Genomic DNA, 26,273 nt, shown 5'->3' with positions numbered 1-26,273 from the left:
CTCCAGTAAGCAGGAAGGAGAGTAAATAAAGTGCTCCAGCCTTCAACGTACTCCAAGCCGTAAAGTCGGTGTTTCTGGAATAACCGCATCTTGCAAAGCGAGGGGGAGGCCGCGGGGCGGGGCCCGGGCGGGGCGGGGCCCGGGCGGGGCGGGGCCCGGGCGGGGCGGGGCCCGGGCGGGGCGGGGCCCGGGCGGGGCGGGGCCCGGGCGGGGCGGGGCCCGGGCGGGGCGGGGCCCGGGCGGGGCGGGGCCCGGGCGGCGGCCGCCGTCACGTGCGGCGGTAGGAATGCGGCGCGCGGGCGCGCGGAGTGGGCGTGTTGGGGGGTCGGTCCCGTCCCGCGAGCGGCGGGCGGCTGCGCCAACCGGGAGGCGGCGGGGCGGCGCGCTGGCCAATGGCGGCGCGCGCTGCCCCCGAGGGCCGGCGGCGGGCGGGGCGCCGCTGCGCGGCGCCGCGCGCCGGGGCGTTTGAGGCGGAGGGGAGGGGCGCGGAGGCCGCCGCCGCGCAGCCGTGCCGTCAGCCGCCGCCGCCGCGGGGGAGGCGGGGGCGAGCGGCTCCCCGCTGGCACTCGGGGGCCTCTGCTCTGCGCCCGGCGGCGGCGGTGAGTGCGCAGCGGCGGCGGGGCAGTTTCGTGACGTGTCCGCGGGCGGCGGCGGCGGCGTCCCGCCGTAGGCAGCGGGGGCCGCCGCCCTGCGCGCGCGGGGGCGCGGGCGGTGGGGGCCGCGGCGCGGCGCGGCGCGGGGGCGCGGTTCCCCGGCGGCCCCGCGGCTGATGAGGCCGCAGCGGCAGAGCCCGTGCTCCTGCTTTCCCGCTCGCCCGTCCGTCTCTCCGCTCTGCTTCTCTGACGGTTTGTCGCCGCGTTTCGCTGGTGCGCGACGCGCACCGCATCGGCGCGCGCTTAGGGTCGTGCTCTTCCCGGTCCGGAGCCTGCCCAGCTCTAGGGCGGCCTCTCCTGTTAGCCACGTATCGGCAAGGCTGTTAAAAATCCCACCTTCTAGGCAGACTTGAGGTTCTTCTCTTCCCCCCTGTTTTAAGATACTGTTTGTTCAACGTGGGCTTTGTAGCTGGCAGCTAAAATAAGCTAACTGTCTTCTAACTGGAAACAAAATACTTCGGCACTGTTATTTCTATCCATTTCAGTGGGTTGTTTTCCTCCTTTTTTTCTGTCTAAAGTATAAAGACTTTATTTGATTTCTTCCTAAAAAAACATTCTAAACTGTGGAAGGATTTATGGAGTTGTCCGTGGTGGTCCCAGACCATGTGGTTACTTCTGGAAGATGCCCTGCTTTTGCAGGGTAAGGTAAGAACAACTTTAAAAAGTTGGTCAGTCATTCACCTAAGCAAGTTGATCTTTGTCAGTATGAGATGCTATGAGATGCTTTGCTACTATGAGATGCTTGGGAAGACAGTTATTAATAATTTGCCTACAACAAGGGTTTCTTTTAAAGCCCATCAGGTGCTGCTTAGCTTTTTTTTTTGGCTGAAAAGACTTGTATCCATCTTGAATTCTAGCTTCTTCGAGATAAATACTTACTCGATGCTCTTTTCTTCAAAGCTAGAAAGATCTTGAATTTTATCTGCAATTTTAAGTTGGTCAGTATAAAAAGTATTTTCTTCTTCCATTTGTGTAACTTTTTTCATAAATCACATCTATTCATAGAATAAGAAAATTTGGGTGTTATAAACAGCTTCATGCTGAATAAATATAGTGAGAGTGTATCAACATATATTAGTCTGTGATTTTTGTAAAGAAAATGGTTGTTTTCCCAAAGCCTTTGCTCTGTTTAGTAAACCCTGGGTAAGCAGTTGGTTCTGGGGGGGGGAGGGGGAAGTTGCATTTTTTAAATTTTCTGTTGGCACTTAGGAGATGCAGATTTATTGCTTGAATGTGGAACATGTTGGGCATCTACAATTGCAAGCATGTTATTCACACAGGAGTTCTGGCCATTCAGCAGTTTTCTTCAATAGCCCCTTCATTCTTTTCACTTGAGTGATCTGTTTGATCTTGATAATCTCTCCGACTTTCTTCATTTAATCTATCTTGGTTTTTTTTACCCTGAGGCTCAGTAGCCCATGAACTAGTTACATGTGTTTATCTGGCTATGAACAGTAGCTCTTTAGACACTATCTTGAAATCTGATACTTCTGAAAGTTTTACAGTGCTATTTCAACACTTACTATAATACAGCTTATGGATGTCTGAACTTACCTATGGAGTTGTACGTGAGGCACTAAGCGTTATGTGAGTGGAGACAGGTATTTTGTGATGAGGCAGACACTGGGTCTCCAGCATGTGGACCTTTCGTGACTGATACCGCATGCATAGAGTCAAGTTGAGGGAGAAAGGAGCGTGGATGCAGATTGATGCTTGATGGATGCATTGTCCTGCGGGTCCCATGGAGTAGCCAACCCAGCAGGGAGATGTGGTGTGGTGTGATAGTCTCTCTGGATTCAGGACTCCGTGCACTATATGGTATGGAGAAGAGCCTAGTGCTCTGTGTGGGTGTGTGCAATGCTGGTGTTAGGGCTGACTGGCACACCAAAATACTGAAAACAATTTCTCCTATAAAGAGAGATCTCTTCACATCCACCAGACCACTCTTCTGAACAGGAAATACAGTTACTCTCTGGAGATATGATGTGGGTTCTGCTGATCTGCCTGCAGGCAATGGTACTCCTTTCCTGGAGTAGAATACTGTGAAACAAATTTTACATTTCTTAGATTTATTTTTTTAAAAAAAATCCACAGTATTACATAAATAGAATATTTGTATTCTCATTTTTATCATATTTGCAAAATAAATCATGAGTCTAGGTACCTCTTTTTCTTCTAGTCCATTAACTTTAGTGCAAGTATATGCTGATTTACAGCATGTTGAAATACTAAGTTTAAGTCCTTAAGTCTTTAGACATACATCCAATACAAAATGGTTCTGATTTGTTCTAAACCTAGCAGCTCTTTAGCATGTCTTAACTATGGTTTTCCAGAATCTATATTTTATGATGTACAGTCTTAGTTTTGAGTAGCCTGAACTTTTAAACATTGCAACTTTATTTTGAAATGTTTTGGAGTATTTTAGTGTCATGTATATACATGTATGTGTATGTATTTAGTCTATGTAAGTTATATTTCCTTACAAAGCTTCTTATACTGTTAATGATTTTATGTGTAGAAAAGCTCATATTGGCTATCTTTCCTTTTTTCCTAGGATATTCCATTACTTCTTCATTGGCAGGGGGTGTCTTTTGTTTCCTTTTTTTTTTTTTTTTTTTTTAAGGTGGAAGTTTTGGCACTAATAAATATTGATAGGAAAAAACACCAACAACAGTGGTGTTCTTTGATTCTGAGCTGTTTAGGAGTCCTTGTATAGTTTATAAACACTTGAAGGGAGAAAACAAGCTCAACTAAAACCTAAAATGCTATTTTCAAACTTCACAGTTGTTAATGGAGTTTAATGCAACTGGAAATAGTACATTACTCATTTGTATAACAGGAAGTCTATTAACTGTCCTATAAAAAAATAGGAATTATTTTTAGAATCTGTTGTAGAAAATTTATCAACTTCAGTCTGTTTTGGAAGAAGTCAGTCTTCATTGTTTGAAGTGCCAGGAAGCAAATCCTATAATCTGGGAGGAGGAAGAGGAATATTTTTTTGATTCAGTCTTTCATATTAAAATCGTATGTTGTACAGAGCTGCAGTCAGTTATTCTGTGCATTTTTGATAATACACTGGTTTTTGTATGTAATGGAGAAATTAGCAATCTGTAGTGTTTTCATCTTTATGTATGTAGGAGAGTAGGGTTTTTTTTCTGCCTCTGGAAGGGAACTTCTGTTTTATTACTGACTTTTTATTTTATCTTTCCATTTTACAGTTTCAAGTTAGAACTATACAGGGGATAGCATGGAAAATCACCTGATGGTCTCTAAATGTAAAGGAACTGTTCTGTAGTAAGTTCAGGTTCCTGATAGCTTCTTGAACTGCAAGTGTGCTTCCATACCATGCTTGGATGCTTCCTTCAGAATATGTACTGCAGCAGTTGTCTCTTACAGAAACTTCATTTGGAGCTATAGTGTATAGAGCTTTTTCTCGTATTCTTATTCATATAAACTCTTGCTTGTTGCTACATCTGTTAGGAAAAAATTATTATTGAGAAATTCCTTGCTGCCTCTAAAAGTAGTTTTGAAAGTGGAAAAGTGCAGGAAAACTATACCTCTGAAAGCCTACTAACAGACTCCTAGAAACTTTCAGGGGTTCATAGGCTGAAGCCTGAGAGTTACTTAGAAAGGCTGCAGGTACTTTGGGGGAGGGGAGAGAGATTCCTTATAGTAAAGAGGGGAGGTGTGTTAGGATTGTTATAAGTATTTTTCTCCATCTTTAGTTCTCTTCAGTTTCACATATTTCTCAGTAATGTCAGTATGTACATATGTAATTTGAAGAGAACAAAGCTTGGGAGTCGAGATCTGTCACATATCTGTGGGAGGAGAATGTTGAGTTGTTCACATCTACTGCGATATAAATTGCACTTATTTTTATAGTAGGAATTTGACTTTTACATGAAAATACTTCAATTTATTTTAAAACCATGAATGTGTAAGTACAACTTTCTTTTTTCCCTTAAGGTGAAAGAAGATTAATGAAGCTAAGCAAGATTTGAAAAATATTTTTGCGAACTTGTGTTTTTATATCAGAAAGATGATTCAAATTTAATTCTGAATTGCCTTAATCAGCAAAACTGTGGGAAGCAGTGCATAACTGCACAACATTGATTCATGTCCTACACATTAGCTGCTCAGTCAGGAAGCCTGAAGCTTAATGTCAGATGCGTAGGCAAAGCAGTTAACCAGAGCAAAATAAATTGTTCTACTTAAGTGGTGGTGAATAGGGGCATTATCTTCAGAAAATCGGTTTCAGTGACTTACTGTACTGTACAATACTTGTTACTTGGGACTGAACCATGAATACAAACTCCTAGGATTCAGCTCAAGGTCAAAAATTTGCTCTCATTTTTGTTCTGTAATCTCTCTCTCTCTCTCTCTCTCTCTCTCTTTTTAATGCTTTTAAGAAGATTGCAGAAAACATACAGATATTTTTTTTTCCAGCCAAAAATATAGGAGAATGTGAGTATTTTCTGATAATGCTGGGTGATTTCCTTCCTCCTCTCTCTCCCTCCTCCCCCGGCTCTTCTAACTAAAGATGCATAAAAAATAAAAGAAAGGATATAAACACTGACATTCCATTTTACAGGTGAAGAAATAACTTATTAAGAAATAGTAATATCAAAACCTACTACAAGGACCACAGTTAATGTTGAGCTTACAGCTCTTAACTTTGTATTTTGTACTGTCTTAAAGCATTCAGTGTCCAGCCTCAGTGTTGTTTTAAAAATGTATATGTAGTATTTATGTTGCTGCAAACCATGGATTGACTAATGCATGAGTCTTTAGATTCCACTTTAAAATTACAGAAGCTGGAGAAGGAAGAGGTCTACTTCATCAATCCTAAGGCAAGAAAGAGTGAAGTTCAATGATGGCTTAAATGAGATGCAGGACCAATGTTTCCATGGGAAAATGCATGCTATTATACTTACTTTTAAAATAAAAAGAGGGCTGTTCTGTGCAGGTACTCCTACTATTGTCTCTTATTTTCTTTCTTTCTTTCTTTCTTTCTTTCTTTTCTTTTTTTTTAACAGCTTCATTAGTTCATTTCTATTTTATTTGAATAATGTTTTGGTGTTACGGGAATTGAAACAAAGAAACTTGTGTTATGTTTCTAGAGCATGCACTACGAATATGTAAGCTGTGATAAGAAATGTATTTCCATATTTTACTCCAAATTGTTACTTCAGAAACACTAGAATAAGAGTCTATTTATTTTCTTAATAACTTTATTCATCAGGTGAAGCCAGTTTTACCAGTAGAACAATTAAGCAATGATCAGATGTAATTGATTGTCTGTAGTGGGTTTCCTTAAGGAGAGAGAATACAGTTACTTTTCCAAGGGCAGTAGTACCCAAAGAACTGAAAATGCGCAGGAAAATTTTTTCTGTCTAGATTAGATTTGCTGATACTGATGGGAACTGAATCTTTAGTTCAGTGTATCATTTCATTGGTATCATTTAAAAAGAGCTCCCTGTGGGAGCTTCCTTCAGTAGTCATCAGTTTCCTGTAATGCAGCTATGCTTTAAAACTAGTACTTATAGATTTAATGTGAATTTGAGCCTGACTTTCTGCTTCTGGTTGGATATTTGATACAGTTAGAGGGGAAGAATGCTACATCTCCTGCATCCATAAAAACACCAAGATTCACCTGTAGTAAGAGTTTGATTCACTGGGGAATTAAAATAGTTTTCAGAAGGAAGCATTTTCCCTGCAGCAAAATTGCCCTATTTTACAAATAGGGCTGATCAAAAAGCATTAGAATTAATTACTATTGATGTATGTTTTATAATAACATTCATAAGGTCTCTGCATAAGAATTCTGATTATCATTATATATGTGTATTGTATGCAACTAAAGTGTTCATGAATTTGCATCACAACTGAAGTGTTATGGAGTATGTGAAACTTCATAGAAATCTCCATGAGAATATTTACAGTTCATTTGGTACTTACCCAATATTGAAAGTTTGAATGAAATTTAAAAGAGGGAACTTTGGAAATAAGATTATTTTTTCAGACAAAGTTAGTTACTTAATTGCAATGAGGTTTTAAAAAAATGTTCTCAGCATACATATGATTTTGTGCAGGTGACCAAAAGAAAATGCTCTTGAACCATTAACTTGGCCCCTACGTTCTGTGGGGCACAGACCAAAAAATTATCCCCGACTAAAAGTGTGTAGCACTCATATTCACTTCTGGTTCTTCTGATGCTTTGATTGTTACAGCATGCTACCAGCAAGGAATTCAGAATCCATAGTGATGCCCTTTTTCTTACTTTATGATACACAAGAAGCATCAAGGACTTCAGGATGGGATCCATAGTATAATTGATTGTCTGATAGAGAATTGTTAAGAATAAGTGTACAATATTAAAACAATTGCCAGCACAAAAGACAGAACGAAGAACTGAATCATAGTCAAGTTCCCTAAATGCACGTTCAGGTACCCACTTGCTTTCCTGGTCTCAACTACTTTTTTTGTCCTCCCTTCCTCTCGCCCTACCCCCTTAAATATTTTTATGTCCCGGCTTTCCCATCTGTAAATAAAACATATTGATAGTGATCTTGATAAAGTTACACTTGTGTTGGATTCAGCAAGATCATTTGCAGAATGGCATCATGGTTTGGGCAGATGTACTGCAAAATGAGTGAAAAATCTGGCTGGGTGGTTGGACTCGGAGGAGGCTGATGGAGTTGTAGTCCAGCTGGAAGCTGGTAACAAGTGAATTGCTGCAGCTGTCTGTCCTAGCATGTGTCTAGTTTAACATCCTTATCCATGACTAGGAAGATGACAAACTGTTGCTCACAAATTTTGCAGATGACACCAAATTGGGCCAAGGGTGGAGCAGTTGATGTGCTTGAGAGCAGGGCTGTTGTTCAGGAGGGCCTAGGCAGGTTGCAGAAGCGGGCCAACAGGAACTTCAGGAAATTCAACAAGGACAAGTGAGAAGTCATGCACCTGGGATGGAAGAGGTCCTGGTGTTGATGCAGATTAGGGCCTGACTGCTGGGGCACCAGCCTTGCTGGAAAGGGGCTGGGGGTTGTGCTGGACCATGAGCCAGCAGTGAAAGCTATTGGCATCTTGGACTGTACAGGGGCACAGCCAGCAGGCCAAGCAAAGAGATTCCCCTTCACTTAGCACTTGTCAGACTGTATCTAGAATATTTCATCCAGTTTTGTGCCCCCCCCCCCCCCCCCAAATTCAAGAATGATGTTGATTAAACTGGGTTGAGCTCAGTGCAGGGTCACCAGGATGGATTGGGGCTGGAGCACTTGCCCTGGGAGGAGAGGCTGGGGGAGCTGGGCTTGTGAGTATGGAGGAGAGAGGGAGCTTTGTGTGTGTGTGTGTGTGTGTAAAACCGATGAGCAGCCCCTCAGTGCCTAGGGGGATCAAAAAATTGTCAGGACAATAGACAGTGTCACGAATGGAAATGAGGGATTCTAATAAGGACGTCTTTCTCTGAGGATAGCCAAATGAGGAAACAGGTTGCCCAGCAAGGTTGTGTAGCCTTTGGAGGTTTTCAGGGTCCTGCTAGATGAAGCCCTGAGCAACCTGGTCTTGCCTCATAGCTGATCCTGCTTTGAGCAGCAGATCAGGCTATGTGACCTCCTAAGGAACATGCTGACCTCAATGAGTCTATGATTCAGTGGTTCTGTGTTTTGCCTTACGTTGTCTATCCTCAGAGGGAAGTAAGCGCGTAAGTACTAACAACTCCTTGGTGCTTTCTTCTTGTGTTGTGGATAGGAATTCTCACACAAACCTGCAAATAGAAACGTTGCTCTTTCTGTCTTCCACCCTCTACTAGAGTTGATGTATTAGGAAGGAATCCACCCTAGGTAAAGAACTATGGTAAAAAAATCTCTAAAAAAGAAACAATGCAGTACTGAACGTCTTCAGTCGTCTTCTCAGTGTGTTCTTGTAGACTGGTTCCTTGTTCAGTGCTTTCTGCCATGTTGTCTTCTGGGTTTAAGCTGGATAATGTTTGATTGTGAGAAAGGGAGGCAAAAAAGAGATTAAGTGCCTTTATGGCAAATGGATTGTGCATACATTGTTTAAAAAATGTGCATCTCCATGGATCTGATCTTACTAGCTTTGTAGCTGATAACAGAATTCCCTCAGCTTTACCTAAGGCAGGCTTGGATTTGTATGGCAAGAATTATGCTTCATATTTATGTTCAATTTGAGCTCATACAGTTAACTTTTATTCCACTACTTAAGATTTAGATATTTGTAGCAGCTTTATTGTTAAACTTTATTAATAGAGATGTTAAATATTTTTTAAACCAAATATACTTTAAAAGAAATGATGATGCAGTCTTGGTACAACCTTCCTCAATAGCTTCTAGTATGTGGTGATAAGCTGCTATAATATAAACACCTGCTTCGTTTACACTGTGTACTATAAAACAATCTATTTTTTTTTTTAAAAAAGTCTATGATCTGTGGTTCTTAGTCTTGTACAGATAACAAATTGCGCTATTTTTTTGGGGGGTGGTGTTAATAGAGGTGTCTTGAGGAATAGGAAAAAATAAATGGAATTTTTTTGTTCTTCTTCATTCTTTCTTCTCTCCTTGCTTTTATGCACCCCTGAAAGAGCCTATATATCAAAATTCAGCAAGTTTTACTTCCCAGCAGGAGTTCTATGACAATAAGTTGAACAAAACTCCATTAGGCATTATAGAGCTATATTCAGTCGGTGACACGGACAGGAGTTTATGTTTTAGATATTTGCAGGCTTTGTGTTCAGATTTTTAATTTTTAAGCTTGCAGGCTGTCTCAGAGAAGTTATTTCAAGGCTTGCCTGTGCTAAGCTTTCTCCATGAGGCACAGTTCCTTGGATATCAATCTTCCAGTTTCTTCTTTTCTGTTTGCTGTTAAGAAATGCTCACTGCCTCATTCTTTCTGCTCCGTTAGGAATAAAGAATCTTGATGTAACTGCAGTTATAATACACATTCCTTTTTAAAGAAAATGTATATAGTCTTTACAATTCTTAGGCCCGCTGAGCGGAAAAACTTGGCAGTGTATATCTCTTGTGAGCTCAGTTGATATTATGCCATTAGGTCTGTACACTGAGTTGCCTTGCAGTTTTGGAGGAGCTTGCATCAGTCCTGTTTCTGCTGCCTTCTGACTATTGTACAAGTAATGACTTTTGGAAAATAGTTTCTATGAAGTAGAAAGGCAGATGTTAATCATTATTTCTGCCTTGCTGGTTGAAAACTGATAGTCTGTTATTTATCACACAATTAGAGGAAACTATCGAGCAGAATCTGATGTGCAGGCACAGTTGAGATACTTTCTCATCCTGGCAGGTAGAAGTATTTACCAAAGATAATCCCAGTAATGTTATGAGAGGACAGATTGATTCACAGAAAGGAATACTGGCTTTCTTTTATGGTCTTTGGACAATTACAAAAGTGACTTTAATTTTCTTGCTAAAATTAGTTTGTTATTGATAAGACTGAAATTTTGATTCCATAGTGGACCCTTTTATAGAAGTGTTAGTGCTCTTAAGGTCTTACAGTCTATTGTCAGACATTGCAAACCTTTGTTTTCCCTATATCAGCTTTCATGGTCAAAGATGAATGCTCATGATGAAAAATTTGAAGTAAGTTTCAGATGCTGTCCTTTGAGATTGTTTCACACTTGACAGATTTCTGGTTTCAGTTCCATTTCAAATCTGTTTGCTTTCACTGCATGTAACTTTTCTTCTGTATGAGGAAGATCATCCCAGAAAATCTGATTTTAATCTGAAATTCTGAAATTTATTGTGAATGAATTATTCCTTAATTCATTCTTAAATATCAAATTGAAGTTTAGAAATCATGACAAATTGGTAAAGATCTAAATATATCACAATATATTAAGGTATCTGATTTTTTTTAAAATATACACATTTAACATGTTTTGCTGAATTTTACAGGCAGTCAGACTTATGAAGTTACTAGTTAAACCCCTAGCATTGAAGCTTACTAACCTGTTAAAAATAGATTTTTAGCCGTAATAGTCTCTTAGGACCAGAAAGACTATTTTCTTCATGTAGATTTGTTCAAATAGATTGGTTCAACAACTGAAAAATTAGGAAAGCTCCCTTTCCTCTTTCAGTCTGTAAATATGAATGAGCAATAAAAGACCCATTACTTCTAAAGGTTTGAAGGGGAAGGACCAGATGAACATGGCCAATATTTTGGCCGTAATGGATCACTGACTTTCTTCTAAAAAAGTACCTAGGAATCACGTGCTTTGGCCTTTTTCCTGGCATGAGCTGGGCATCTGCTGTATGTTGGGGCACACTTTTGCCTGCAGCATTGGGGAGAGATGGAAAAGAGTCAGTCTGTAGATCACCAACATGATCCATGTCACCCACTGCTACCTCTCTACCCACACTTGAAGGAAAGAAGATAGTGAGTGCTGAGCCAGCTCAGTTGATCAGGCAGTCTAAAGCCAATGCAGAACTTTAGTATAAGCACTTTGGACTAGATAACTTCAAGAGTTCCTTTTTAGCCCTGTGATTCCCTACTTTCTACAGAGCATGGAAGGAAGTGACTTGAGTCAGTAACTAGGGTTTACACTGCATTTGAGAAATTAATTTTAATTTGAAAAAAACCCTCCCTATTCTGATAAACTTCCTGTCATGCCAAGTACTCTGGGACAGTTGTTCAGAGTTGCTCAGATTCTTAGTTTTACAATGCAATACACATGAAACGCATACTATACTTGCAATACACACTAGTTCATGTGTTTCTTGGTCAGTAGGTTTTTTTTTTTTTTTTTTTTTTTCCTATTTGAAATTCAGAAGTATTCCTTTGGAACAGGAATTTGGTATTCTCTAGTTTAAAAGTACATGTTTATTGAGATTCTGAAATAACTTATGTTAAACACTTCCTCAGCTCTCATGATGTTGCATCAGGAATACTGGGTTCAGATTTGGGCCCCCAGTACAAAAGAGATGCTGAAACATAAAAACGAGTCCTGTAAGGGCTACTGCCATGGTTAGGGGGTTGCAACATGTGAGGAGAGGCTAAGAGAATTAAACTTGTTTAGTTTTAAAAAGAAATGGCTTAAGAGAGCTCTAACTGCAGTCCTCTGCTGCCTAAGGTGGAGTTGTAGAGAAGAGGGAGCGGGACTTTTTTCAGAGGCTCACAGCAAAAGGACAAGAGGTAATGGGCACGAGTTGCTGCAAGGGGAAGCCCAATTGGGCGTAAGGGTAAAGTTTTTCATGGTATGACTGATTAAGCAGTGGAACAGGTTGCCCAGAGAGGTGGTAAGATCTCCCTCCTTGGGGATTTTCAAGACTTGAGTGGAAGAGGCCCTGAGCACTTAGTTTGATTTTTGAAGTTAGTTCTGTCTTGAGTGATAAGAAAACATCCATAGGTCCCTTTCAACTTAATTTTACTGATGATTTGTATGGTAATTGTTTAAAGAAATAGGTATGGCTATACATATTAACAGAAGTTCCAAATTTTAACAGCCACAAGAATCAATGGGGAAGAAGCACATGGGTTACAAATGCAAACTGAATTGTACACTACTTGATGAATTAAAGTCTACCTAAATCTTGATTTAAATCCCTTCATTTTAATTTAATTCCTATGTCTTTTGACAGAAGAGTAAAAACTCTGTGCATGATGCTGCTAAAGTGTGTTTCATGAACATACTCTGCAATATAAAATGACAATTATTTTATTTTTATAGAGGGTATAATAGGAACTTTCTGTTAGCTCTCCTTGCTAACAGAATATTTGTCTAAGTAATTAAAAACTGAAAACAAGTCTGTGGAACTTCAAGACAAATTAACGCAATGTATAAATCAACCCATAAGGCATTCTTAAGTGAGAAAGTATGTCTGTCTTCATGTGAATAACTGCACTGTTCAAATGAGAGAAAGCAGCTCAGTGGTCAGGACTCCAACACTGGGTCTGTGTCCTTCCTCTACACAATTCCTGTGTGATTTGAAACACATCACTGTGAGCTAGATCAAAAAAAGGAAAATGAGATGAAACTTTCACAGTGCAGTTATACATTTTGTTAGTATTTGTAAGGAAGAAAATATTTTTTAAACTAATTATACGAAACTTAGTTCAATATGTTTAAAATCTTGAATCATCTATGTTTTTTTTTTAAAGAAAGCCAGCAACACCCCTCCCCCCCCCAAAAAAAAAAAAAAAAAAAAAAGCCTTTCAACTATCCTCTGAGAGGTATATTTCGAAGGGGTACTGAAACTTCCACAGATTTGCTGGTTATTACATGTTTCATCCTTGAAAATATAAGTTTCAATGATGATTCAAGTTTAAAAGTTAAAGAAAAATAGCCTTCTCCTGAGACCATAATTACTCCTTTTTTGCCTGACAGCCTTAGTATGGCAAAATGCATTCCAGATATCTGTAAGTAGAAACATGCATTTTAGCTCTACAGAAATAAAGGGTAATGAGGGAAACTTTAGAAGGGGTGATGTATAGTGGAAATGTGTAGTGGAGTATTTTGTGTGTTACAGGCAGAGGTTGTACATAAGTTTAGGAATCGTTTTTAAGCTTTGACTCTGAAATTACTTGTTAATATTTAGGACTTGATTGACAGTTAGCAAAGCTAAAGCTCCTTTAGAAGGCAGTTTCATACACTTAGAAAATTTGAAGTTTTTATGAATTGTCTCACCATATCAGGACCTCGCCAGAATTGTCATCCTTCCTTTCCTTCACTGGCACCTTTTCTGGAAGCGGTGATCGATTTGATCTGTGCATCCAGATTCATTTAATTTATTATTTCTCTACTGTGCCTTGAGTTTCACTACATTGTTTAACTTATTCTTCCTGTCCTTAGGCTACGGATGCTTGCGAAAGGCTTGAGCTGTTTTGTGAACTGCTGCAAGCACAAAAAATAACCTTTTGAAATCAACACCGATGGACTACTCCGAGTGAGATAGAGATGCAGAAACTTCTGTATTGGCTCTTCCGTAGTGTCTTCTATAGCTTTTAGAAACTTACTTTTTCTTTACAGCCTTTCTGTTAATTGTTTATTTTTGATGTGCTGCTTAGAATGGAAATGTTTTTGGACAGAATATGTGCATTTCCTAGTACGACAGATCCAGTTTGTCCTTTTAGCTATTAACTGCAAAATCACTGTTGAATGCTCTTGGGGAAAGAAGGCAGATTTCTCCTGTATGTTCTGGGCTTTGCTCTCTCTTAGGATGCGTTCTGAGCCGAAGTACGGAAATGGTTTTATTCTTTAGTTTAAAACATTAGACCAAGCATTAAAGAGAAGAGTAGAAAAGCTTAGGTGCTCATGCAGATTCCTCGCTATTACTTCACTCTTCTCAGGAGCAGCAAAAGCAAAGCAGACTCAACTAGTGTTTTTGAATCCTCTTTCAGAAAAAAGCTGTGTTTAAAGTGCTTTAAGAACCCTTCTAATCTTCTTTAACTTTTCTCTCTCTCTTTTTCTTTCTTTTTTTTTTCTTCCCCTCCTGGAAGAAGAAAACATGACCTTTAAAGCTAGGCAGAAGACAGTTGACATGGGGAAAGTACAGCAGTTGTTATGGTTGCTTCTTTTCAAAATGATTGTAGAGACTCCATATATCGTACTACAAATTAAAACACTATAAGCAGAAATGGCATGTTCCAAGATAAAAATAATTGGTGCTAATGTTTCTGATTTTCAATATTAATTGCCAAGTGGAAAAAAGCATCATCAAGACTGATAAGCTTTTTAGAGTTTTTCACCCTCCCTCCTACATGAAGATTTTGAAGCAGAATATTTGGCACAAACACGCGCTAAAATAACATCTTTTAATAATCTGGCTGTAGCTGTCACAATGAGAGCTGCAGAGTATCAAATAGTTTAAAAGCTTCATCTTTATTCAGCTGGCGTATTGAGAACATTACAAGAAATGGCTCCAGTGCTAAGGAAAGGCTGTGTACGTAAAAAATTTGGACTAGATGTATTTTGAAGCTAGAAGCCAGGCACATTTCTTCTAGTCCATAACGGTATTAGCTAATAGGTATGCGCTTGGCCAAATTAAAAAGGAGTGTCTGAAAATCTGGAAATGATGTTCATTTGCAAACCATGTTTTCTTTTGTAGGAGGTCTGCCAAAGGCACGGTAGATACACTAGAATGGACACAGAGGAATTCCCTCCCCCACCTCCAGAAGGTAACTAAAATACTTACTGTTTTTAAAATCACTTTCACTGTAACAGATGGGATTATTTTTCAAGCAATATGTTTACCTTTCCAGCATTCCCAGCCCCCACATCTCCTTGGGACGTGCTGATATTCTCTTGGGGGTATTTGGCAGTGCCTGAGACTAAATTCCCACCCTCTATCCTGCTCCATTCTTGGAGCTGGCTTACTGGTATTACAAGAGCATGACAGGAAGAAAACTGGGGAGCAATTGGTTCCTTCAGTCCCAGTCTGCAAATAGGTTTTCTGTGGCAACATAGCATGCTGCCTGTCCTCATACGTTTAATACAATCCTGAGCCCTCATGCATACGGTGCTCCTTGGAGAGGAAGCTGGCAAATCTGTGGCGTGGGCAGGATATCTGGGCCAGTGGCACAGATGCCTGGACAGATTTGGAGCATGAGTTGAGGTGACAGAGGGGTGAATTTTTCTCTGTTGGAACACGTGCTACTTCCACAAGGTGTGCTTAACCTGGAGGATGGCTGCGGAGGGCTATACCGTCTTTTGAAGCTGTCCTCCTCTCGCCGTGAGCCTGCAGCTCCTGGCTCAGGCAGCACGCCTCCCTGTGGGAAGCGGAGTGGAAGCGTGCATGGCTGAACCTTTGTTTGGCTGGAGCACAGACATTTCTGGAAGGTTGCCACACGTGTTAGACTGTGTAACTGCTTTCCAAAGTTCCCGTGGTGCCTTTTGGCTGCTGTATACTGGTAGCCGTGTGGCAACTACTAGAGCCTGGAGTTCAGAGGGCTTAAGGACAGAATATACAAATGCAGCGTGTCTTGCATCGGAGTTATGCCTGTTGTAAAGGAATATCAGCTGTATCTTTTTTTATCTGATTTCCTATAAACACACCTTTCTGTACTATTTGGCACTGTGTCTTTTAAGAGCATTTGGCTTTTGATAGTTTGAGGCTAGGAGACTTCTTAGGAATAGTAGTCTAATCTTAGTATTCCCAAAGCACTGGTTGATGGACACAGCAGTTATGTAGACCTGCAGTTGAACCCAGTACAGCTGTTCTTATTTAGCTAAATTTGCTAATATAGTTTGCCAAGATAGGGGCTTTCTGTAGTCTGCCCATAGATTTCTGATGTATCCCTTTTCTAAAAATTACTACGTTTTATTTATTGTTGATGCAGTATCTATAGAGAAATTTTTTAAATATGAAAAAGGATTTATCTTAGTTTTGTTCAGCCATAACTATTTAGGAACTTGAGAATTGTCATCCGAGTTAGAAATTGCTTTCTCTTTAGCTTAACTACTGCCACAGGTAGAGGTCTAATATTAGATCTCTACCTGGGAAATTGGGAATGTCAAAGAAGCAGGAAGTTATAAAATCATCTTCTAATGGATAAGGCATGTTTCTGACTATCGTTATTGACTGTTGTATATTATGAGCTATCACTGAATGTTGTGCTGGCAAAATATGTTTCCTGCCTTTCACTTAATCCATGTGGTCAAAATATTTTATTTAGTGACAGTTACTGTGAAACTATCCTTATCAGAATATTTATCTACAAAGGATGTACTGCTGTGGGGGAAGAGTCATCCTTAAATAATCAGTGTTTCCACTTGAGTAGGGTCTGTCGTTGTTTAAAGACAGCTAATAATTGTGGCAACAGCTCCAACTTGGTCAAACTCATCAGCATGTGTGATACTCGAAGCATTTCATATACACAAACTCAGTTTCATATGTTATAACTAGCTTTGCAGAGAGAGAACCTAAATTCCAGAATCATGTTGAGCTATATTACACTGAATTTTTATTATTTTCAGATGTGTTACTCCTTAATGTTCTGATTAAACTTACTTTAAATAAATTGAGATTGTGCTCAAGATAAAGCATTATCTGATCTTGTATCAGTGGACTTTTTCACTGTCACCTCAAAGTTTTGTCTAAAAATTACTGGAACTAGAATTTTTTCTGACTTTACCAATGGTCATATTGAAGTCATATTAATGAAGACAATATCATTGAAGCTTTTTTTAAAAAAAAGTCTTCTGCAGTGCAGAATATTATAGTAAACATTTCAAAAGTTACTCTTAATTATAGTTTAGTTCATTTCCTAGATAACCCTGAGAATTTTAGGAGCAAGTACAGCTGCAAAGTCACGTATCTGAGTTAAAGGAAAAAGGAACAGTGTTGGTTTGCAGTGGTTAAGTTTTTTCCTGCTATGTGTGTACACCAGTCATCCAGATACCTGCTCAGAAATGATGAGCAGGATCTGTCTGTGCCTTTGGACAGTGGACTAATGGGCAAATTACTGCAGTGAATAGTGCGTTTGAGGGACCCACTGTGTACTGAGTGCAGGAGCCTCTACTACATTGCAGCTGCTGCATAGTGATTATAAAATCCTGAACGGTGGCTACAGATCACATCATTAAATATTTTTCAGAAGTTATTCTTTTATCTATTCACTCCCTTCACAGATACAACTTTAGTGATGAAAGTCATTTGGATTCTCCTCTGTTTAAAGTGACAGTATAGCCTGCATGATGAATTTCAACTGTATTCCTATTTAATGGGTTTCCAGTGTTGTTCTTGGACAAGTAACTTCACCAGGTTTGTTTATATCAATGTCAATGTATACAAGGTGGAAAAATGAACGTAAACCTTTATTTTTGTCATGGGAATGTTGTAGGAATCTGTATGAAAGCTGTGCAACTAAATTCACCTTAAATAGTGTCTTTTTTTTTTCTTTTTTTTTTTAATCAGCGCTAATCATCTGAATCTCTACCTTGCTGGTAAAATGATCAGTTAAGGTCAATGATAGAGCTTCCTCTGCCAGTCCTTCATAGGAGGAAGCATGCATATGATAGAGGAATGGAAGATAAATGTTTTATTCTTGTTTGTTTTATTTATTATACTTATGCAGTGTATCTGCCTGTTGCCTTTTACTGCTGTTTGGACATTCCATTCATGCGTCTTTAATTACATAGTGACAAGTTTATGCTAGTTAATTCTCTCACCCCAGAGCAAATGCAACCCTTGAAGAGTTTTGCAAAAATTAAATACCCTTCTGTTGCTCCCTCCAGAATGTTATAAACCTAATTCTTCTTTCGTCATGATTAAGTATTGTTGCTTATATATTTTGAATCAATGTGTGTTAACCATGAGGGAGCAAGGATGGGGGAATGCTTTCAAATGTAAGGCTGGATTAAGAGCGTAGTCAAAAAAATGCTTCCAAAATTGACAGTCGTGATGATAGTTTAGCTTTTCTTCACTCCTTCAATTTGTATGTGCATAGGAATTTATAAACAAAGTGCTGGAATTTATGTGTAAGACTTCGTATATTAAAAAACCCACTGACTATTTTGTGAAATAAAATAGAGGAGGATTCTTTCTTGCCCATCAACACAGAAATTCCTTCTTTAACAGCTAAGTGAATATGGTGGTAGGTTTTTATGACTGTAAGTTACAATTATGTTGTAATTGATTACTGTGAAGGAATGTACTTCCCAAAGCCATTTAGACAAGAAAGGTGCGGACTGCAGATTTTGCAGTTAGGAATTTAAGAGCTTGCAATTCTGAGAATCAGATGAGCTCTGTTTTCTGCTCACTGCTCTGCTGTAGAGGTGTTTTTCTTTGCCCTGACCAGCTAGGACTTGAGATTGGTTATTTAATGCTAGAATAGTGTTCACTTAAGATTGTCTGTGCTTGTTCTGCTAATTTATTGGGAGGTGTGGTCTCTGGCTGGTTTTCCTTTCTTCACGGGAAGAGTATCTTGTCTTCTTGCAAAATGAAAGCCTTATTCTTTATATGAGGACTTAGAGATGTTTACTGGGCATGTTTTAAAAGGAAAAATGTCTTCCTGTGCTTAGCAAGAATGGACACATGAGAAACAGCTCCTTGCCTTAAGGAAGTATAGGGTGCATTTTGTTTAACAGGTTTCTGTCTTTGTACTTTCTTCTCTGGATAAATCTCCTTTTCATTATTCTTGGTACGTGGCAGTATGACTCATGGTTTCTCCATGAGAACTATTAGAAAGAGTTCTCACTATATTGAGAATACTTCTCAATTATTCAGCCCAATCCTCCTAAATTAAGTTAACCTTTATAACAGTCATAGGACATAGAATAGGTTTTAAGCTTTGTTTTATAATTAATTGAGTCTATCAAGAGGTTTATTTCTTGGAATTAGATTTTTAATACTGAGACATAGCAATACAGTTCTGGTATCATGAATAGCCAGCATATTTTGTTTCTTAAATATTAAAAATAGCATTGAAATTTCAGTGTTCAATACAAGGACAATGTGAGAATGAATTTGATTGTATAGTCTTCGTACTCACGCTAAATATTTTCTTTACATGAGAAATAACCATTATAACTGCTTCATTTGAGAAATGTGAGGTACAGTTAAAGAGTAGGTGTAGTGTAAAGAGCAGTTGAGTATGTTCTCTCACCTCTTTTCCTTACTTATGCCCCTGTCTCTTATCCTGTGAATAGAGCTAGATGAGAAGCCTTTGTTTCACAACTTGGACATTTCCAAGTTGTCTTTCAAAGCAAAAACAGACCAAAGAGATCCCTGAGCTACTGACTGTTAAAATATTCTGCATGTTTTTGTAGAAGTAGTTGGCTTTCTAGGGCTGTGAGTATGGATTTCTATGCTCCTGATATGGAAAACCATAAATCAAGGAGGCCAAGGACTTAAATCTGGATCTCCTACATGTGATCAAGTACTATGTGTCTGAGTTTTTGTTCTTTTTTGTTTGTTTGCCTGCCAACCCCCGAGTTCTAAAATAGTCATAGTTCCTCTGGCCTTGAAAAAGCATTCTGTGTGGAGTCTGAGAGAGCTTTCCATATAAGTTAGATAGGAATAACTGTGCTTTTATGAAAGTTCTCATTAGGATGAACTTGCATATTCCAACAAAAAAGTTTTAGAAACATTCTTGATTAGCTCTAAGAGGGAGCTGTTGAACAGCTGCTGTGTTTTGTTATAGAGATAACTATTTCTCTGCTAGGTGAACTGCTTTCTCTTTTGTATGCTATATATTGTTTTCTGCTTATTTAATTACCTTTTGTCCTGTTCAGTGAATAATTTTACAGGTTATTTAGTTTTTAACTGTTTAAAACAATTTTTGTGACTGAGGCAGTTAAATTGGGGCTCTTATAATATCGGAAAGAAAATCACATATATGTCTTATGATTTGGTTTATGGAAGTGAAGAACAGTGAGGAAAATGAGGTTGCATTTCAGACTGGAGTAAAACAAAAAGACATTACTTAGCATGATTGGGGAATTGAAGTAAGAACACTGCTTACATTAAACTGTGACTATAAAAGGAGGTGGTCTTAGGCTATATGGCATTGTTTGTTAGGCATGTCTATTTTCAGCATACAGACAGTTACAAATGATGGTAAAAGGAGAGCCAAGATTCAGAAGAATGAGAACAGAATATGAATTGTAGTTATGAATGGTGCCTTGTTTTTTGAAGCTGGCTGTGGCTTGTTGGTGTCTGGCATCCCGTTTGTAATAGAACAATTTATTTTTAAAGATCACATTACTCTCAGTAAGGGAAAATACATTGGTTAACATAAGGATCAATTATTTCATGTAACAATGCAGACAAGCCATATAACAAACAGTAACAAGAAGATTCAGATTGCAAAAATGCACCGATGGTGTCATGTGTCACTCCTAATTATGTCTTTTTTCTTCTAGCCAAGAATATATGGGAGTTGAGCAATAAAGCAATAAAGAGAAATAGGTTAATTACAAATTATTTCTGGTTTTAGTATCTGCAAAACAAACACAGTTTATGCAGATGTAATTGTGTCCTCTCTGCTTTGAAGTAATCCAGTAAAATCTTCGATAGATATTTATGATTTGTTAAATGATCAGTGCGCTAAGTGACTAGCATCTTCATTTTGGAAGTATGATACTTCCTTTCTGAATAGTCTTACTTTTTTAGTTAGTTTTTTACTCATAAAAACTTCTTATTCACTCAGCTGCTCTGTAACATGACCTTAGTGTCAAACTTAACTTGGACAGCAGTGTGTAGGGACAAGCCCCAGATATGTTGACTGAAAAGATGGATTGATGATGAGACAAAGGGATACTGAGGGATGTCAGGAAAATTCATCTCTACTTTGGGATAATTAATATTGTTTATTTAAAAGCAGTTATGCTGATTGTTGGATATTCCTGCAAGAGTGTTTTTGTAAGTTAAGCTCTGAAATTTGAATTTCAAATAGCAAGCCAGCATATAAGGAAAGGTGTGAATTATTTTTTGTTTCTTTTGCCTTTTTAGGACTTGTAACTGGCAGTAACTTGTAGCAGCCAGAGTAAATTGCTGCCAAGTAACAGAGGGATATTTTTTTAATTCCATTTCACTCATCCCAGATTCACCAGCTGTGCCTAAAAGCTCTGCAATATTTAGATAGACAGATTGTATTAGCACTCATACACAGCAGAGAAGAATGTATAAAAAAGTAAAATTTGTTTGCATTAAGATAAATTAAAGGTCTGAACTATTGAATGAAGCATTTATTAGGTGCTGCTTTCTTTCTCTGCAGAGAGGAACTGAAATTATGCCTAGCAATTTGAGGTAAATCTACTTTTGGAAAAACCCTCGGAAAAAAAAATGCTCCAGGCATCCGCATAGATTCTTTCCAGGAAACCAAACCTTGTCGTAGTTTCATATATAGTGAATAGAGAATATAATTTAGTATGTCTGATTAAGGTCCTTGCAGGAATAATCATTGTTAGAATAATCTGTGGTTAAGCTCAGTAACATTGGTTAGACGATCAAATTCTGGAGACTGTGCACATTCCAAGTGGGATAGTCTTTTGTTAAAATAATGTTCTGTTTTATAAAATATGGATTGCTGTAGTCTGTGAGCTACAGGTCTTGCAGTTACTCATAAGAAGTATGGTTGATGCTAAAGTGTAGCTGTACGTTCTGTAACTGTTCTTGTTTTGGATATTCTTTCCTGTAGATGAAAACTTCATTTTGTAGTGTTCTGGTTTGTTTGTGTTGAGGTTTCATAGTTTAGTTTTGTTTTTGAGAGGAAATATATCAGAATAAAGTTTTGTAAACATGGATTGTGGAGGAACTTTGATAACAACTGGTAGAGGTCTGGTCAGTGGAGCCCCTGGAGCCTCAGTAACCATTCGATTAAAGCAGATGCATCAGGCAGTAGGGTGTTGGGGAAAGCGTGAAAGAGAAAAGGGCTAAAATTTAGAACAATCCAGAACTTCTGCTTTGTTTGAGCATGCCAGAAGATATTTTGTGTCCCCGTGTCAAGTTTTGCTATCTTCTGGAAGTCTACAAATTTCAGGAAGCTTCTGTTCAGTGCAAACCATTTAGTTGTTACTGATCAGTGGGCTCTAGGTGTTAAAATATTAGGTATCCACTTGATCTTCCAAGATGATTTCCACAATTTTCTTAAAAGCTGATTATGTACTATTTTTGTCTTACCAGAAAATTGCCTAGGTTATTGGTTAAGCCTATCCCATGGCAGCAATATTTCATTTTAATCTGTGCCATCTATCTCTCTGTGCAAATTTGAAACAAACTTTCTTTACAAATCAATTTATCTGTGTAGCACTCTGTAGGCTGTGGGAATGGGAAAAATGAGTTGATGAGAAGCAAGCTGAAATCCAAAATATTTCCATGATTGCCCATAGTTAACATAACCATTCTATTTTAATGTGTAAATTCTACTGTAGTACAAGAAGATAATTTCTGCAAGAAAATGGGTTTCTAGGTTCTTTCTTTGTTCAGAATACATTGAGGAGAAGATGCAAAATAAATAGTTAAATCTAAGTTATATTTAAGCATGTGAATAGGTTACATGCACTGCTTTGAAAGTTTAAGATGGACATGCTACAACAGATTACTTTTTCCACTATAAAAGTTCCAAGAAAACAAATCAGTTCCCAAAACAGCATGTGTCTTCTGAACCCCGCCTTTGTCATCCATCTCCAGTTCTAATACTGAGATGAGGGCTTTTAGGTGTTCAAAGTTCTGCTTTCAGGAGTGCGAGCAAATGCTTCAGTTTTGACTTTTTCAGCCCTGGACTAATGATCTAGAAAATAGGCATCCCACTACCTAAATCCAGCTGAGGGCTTGATCAAGGATGCATGTACACCTGATGGCAAGATAGGAGAAAGAAACATGATTCAAAGTTGAAGCCAAATCTGTTTCGTACCCAGAATATGTTAGCGTGGTAAAAAGATCTTGTTAGACATGGTCCAAAACCTAAGGTGCTTAAGCTTTTTTGATCTGGGTAAGATTCAGCGCTTTTTAGTATCTGATGCACAATTTATGTACCCAACTGGTGTGTTTTCTTCTATGGAATGGGATCTCATGGTCCACTTGCTTTAGGCCCCAGGGGTAAGTGACATACTTTGTTTCACAGGACTGCCAGTGACTCCTAAGTCATTTCCATCCAAGGTTTTTGATGATACAGCAGTTTCATGTTGCTAGTCAGAATGAAAAGACTAGATTAGAGAAATACATATTCCTCAAAACAATAAATAATTTAATGTAAAAAGTAGTAATTTATATAACTAGAGACAATAAATGGTATGCTTTTTGGGGCGGGAGGGAGGAAGTGAAGAACAAGCCAGATTCTCTTGTGGAAAATTCCTTAACATATGACTGCTTTCTTACAGATATGAATTATGTGTGCAGAACTAGATTTCCCAGAAAAATCTTCCTTCTCCTTCCTTTCCTTACATGACACTTGGCATTCTACTCTTGACTACAAGAACATCTTGACTGCAGTCAACATGCTTCTTCCCTGCAGTCCTGGAGCTGGACACTTTATTTTTATTATTTTATTTATTTTTTTAATTTTCCCAAGGACTTTGTAGTCCTTGTTTGATTTCTGGTTTAGTAAAACTCAGTGTTTATTGCGTACCCTTCATAGACTGTCTGTTTGGCAGCGTGTTGTGAGGGGAGAGTCATGATTCACCTGTTGATGTAGTGGGCAGCGGAGGCTGAACTCAGCTACATGGTGGCCATCAAGCACATGTCACTAGCAAAAGTCATGTCCTACAGCCTATGCAGTTTTGCTTTGATATCTTCAGAAAAATTGAGTGATATTTCTCCTGTTAGATGCTTGGTGGCATTTAAGTTAATTCAGACTAACGACCTTAGTAAGTGGTGAAACTCCTTTAATACTGATAAACAGTTAATATTCTTTAACAGCAATAGAATTTCTGTAGCATGGATAGATATCTATTATGTGGGAGCATATTTATGCAGATTTCCAAATAATGCCTACACATACTTAAAATGAGTTTCTTTTCTAAAAGTATTTCACTTACTGCAAGTCAGTGTGGCATTTGTTGATGGAATGTAATTATAGAATCTATTAATACAGTGATGAAGTGAAATAGATCTACTCTTTGCAGGACCAGGTTCAGTCTTTGCTTGTGGCAGTGGCATGCAATATCAGTGTTGTCAGTATGTTGACTATGAAAATAAAGTCAGCTAAAATGGTCACATTACTGTTCTTATATAGCAGCTTTTCTGATTATAGTGCAACTAGCATTGAGAAGTATCTGGTAGAGTTGCAAAGGAATACAGCTTTTCTTGTTTTGCTGCTGGTAGTCTCTGCCTGATTCCTAACTCTGTCATTTTAGCCTTTTGTTTTTTTTTTTTTTTTGTTTTTTTTTTTTTTTTGCAACTCAATGCTCTTAACTTTTAGTTAACTTTAAGCTTAATTTTTAGCATAGTGAGTAATTTATAAGAATCAATGCATTTGATATTTGTGTATCCTACCTAACAACCACAGATGTGCTTTATTGCAAAATAAATGTCTTTACTGTTAGCAATAATAGTATGAATATTAGACTCTATCTTAGACTTGGACAGGCAGATTCAAGGTCCATTTGAGTTCAGTTTGGACTTTGCTTTTTATCTAGAAAAATAATTTCTGTTATGCTTAACAGCATAATTTGTATGTAATGTGTTTGTTTATCAAATATTAGAGATGTTGTTAACTTATTTCTTTGTTTATTTCAATGGAGAACCTGTTAATTTGTATGGTTTTGCATTTGTTTCAGTCACTGGCAAGACTTCATGTACGAACGTGTACTGTTTGGGTTTTGTCTTGTTTTGTTTCTTATAGTTTTTGCAAAGACTTTTAATGATCATATTGTGGTCTTGCCTTGGATTTGTGCATGAGTTTCATATAATTAGTGACATGCTTAGACCACAGGGACCTGAGTTTCCTGTAACACCAGTTTAGCACAACTGCAGGTGAAAGTAGAAGGAAAAATATTCCGCTTTCCCATTTGGCATGTAAGCATATAGTATTCCTCAATTCCTACCTCTTGGCTTGACACTGTCCTCCCATTTGCAGCCTCCTCCCTTCTTCTGCCAGACCTAGTTCTGTTCTTGCTCTCTAGGTTCCTCCTTTTCCAGCTACCTGGCTTCAAGTCCTTTCACCCTGAAATAAGTCCGTATCTCATCCAAAATTCCATTTTGACCAGACTTCATGCATTGTCTTACTTCTTTCCATTCTTCCTAATCCAGATACATTCCACATTGCACTAGGAGTCAGCTGGCTTTCATCTTCACTTTCTCCCTGCATGGATGCTAGCAAGAGGTCTGTTTGAGGAACATGGAAGGGATACTGCTAAGCTGAGTGAAAGAATAGTTAAGTTCATTTTTCTCTACGGGTAGTGAAGAAGTCATGGTCACATGCAGGATAAGTTGAGCTGAAAGAAAATATTTTGTTGCTCTCTGGCTGTAGGAATGCAATCTAATCAGCGTTAAGAAGTTGTGATAATCTTGAGATTACCCAGTGAAGATCAAGTCCTAAAACCTTTTTTTTGAGATGTAACAAGCTTCTGCTGAATATGAATCAGCTGTGGTTTCTTGAAGGTTAACAAGTTGGTCACATTTTAACAGGAACACTGGAAGTGCTTGCTAGCACAGGATTCACCTTCCTGACAAATACCAAGTCTCTACTACAAACTTTCACCTGACATTAAAAGCAAACAAATTCAGAACCAATTCATCTTTAACCACAGTCAGCATGGTACATTTAAGCCCCAATGGTGGTTTTGCAAAATCAATGATAATTTGAAAAATTCTGGTATTTCCTGTTACAGGACTAAAACCAGTTTTCAACCCTACCTGTGATAAAATGAGACTATTTCATGATTATGTACATTCTTCTTTCTACATCTATAACATTAGTTTTGGACTGATGCCGATTTTCGAAAAGGACATATACCAGGTGGCTGTGACTTAGAGGAAAATGTGTCTGGTCTGAGTTAGTCCTGCATATATACTTACACTATATGGGAAGTACAGTTCCTAAAACTGTTTTCAGGTAGAGGAGAATAATTCTTTTTAAGAATTCTTTTCAAGATTTTTTTATTCCTGCAGAACGTTAATACTTGTGATGTATTAACACTAGTACTTAAAAGAAGGTATTTTTCATTTGCTGAAAAAAGCACTTTGCTGGTTGGGTTTTAGAGCCTTGCTG

General features: G+C 38.5%; 1 protein-coding gene across 3 annotated transcripts in view; it reads left to right on the top strand.

Annotated features, from left to right (window-relative positions):
* Window positions 1–518: 518 nt before the first annotated feature.
* Window positions 519–26,273, top strand: part of ARHGEF10 (Rho guanine nucleotide exchange factor 10) — a 116,734-nt gene continuing 90,979 nt past the window's right edge. For all 3 annotated transcript variants that reach the window (XM_062572970.1, XM_062572969.1, XM_062572967.1), the window contains exons 1-2: window positions 519–599; window positions 14,729–14,798. In XM_062572970.1, the coding sequence (XP_062428954.1) occupies window positions 14,762–14,798 (37 nt within the window). In that variant the 5' untranslated portion in view covers window positions 519–599; window positions 14,729–14,761. The remainder of the gene's footprint in view (window positions 600–14,728; window positions 14,799–26,273) is intronic.

This window comes from Rhea pennata, chromosome 3, assembly GCF_028389875.1.
Source record: "Rhea pennata isolate bPtePen1 chromosome 3, bPtePen1.pri, whole genome shotgun sequence".
NCBI lineage: Eukaryota > Metazoa > Chordata > Aves > Rheiformes > Rheidae > Rhea > Rhea pennata.
This window is presented reverse-complemented; position numbering and strand designations above follow the sequence as displayed.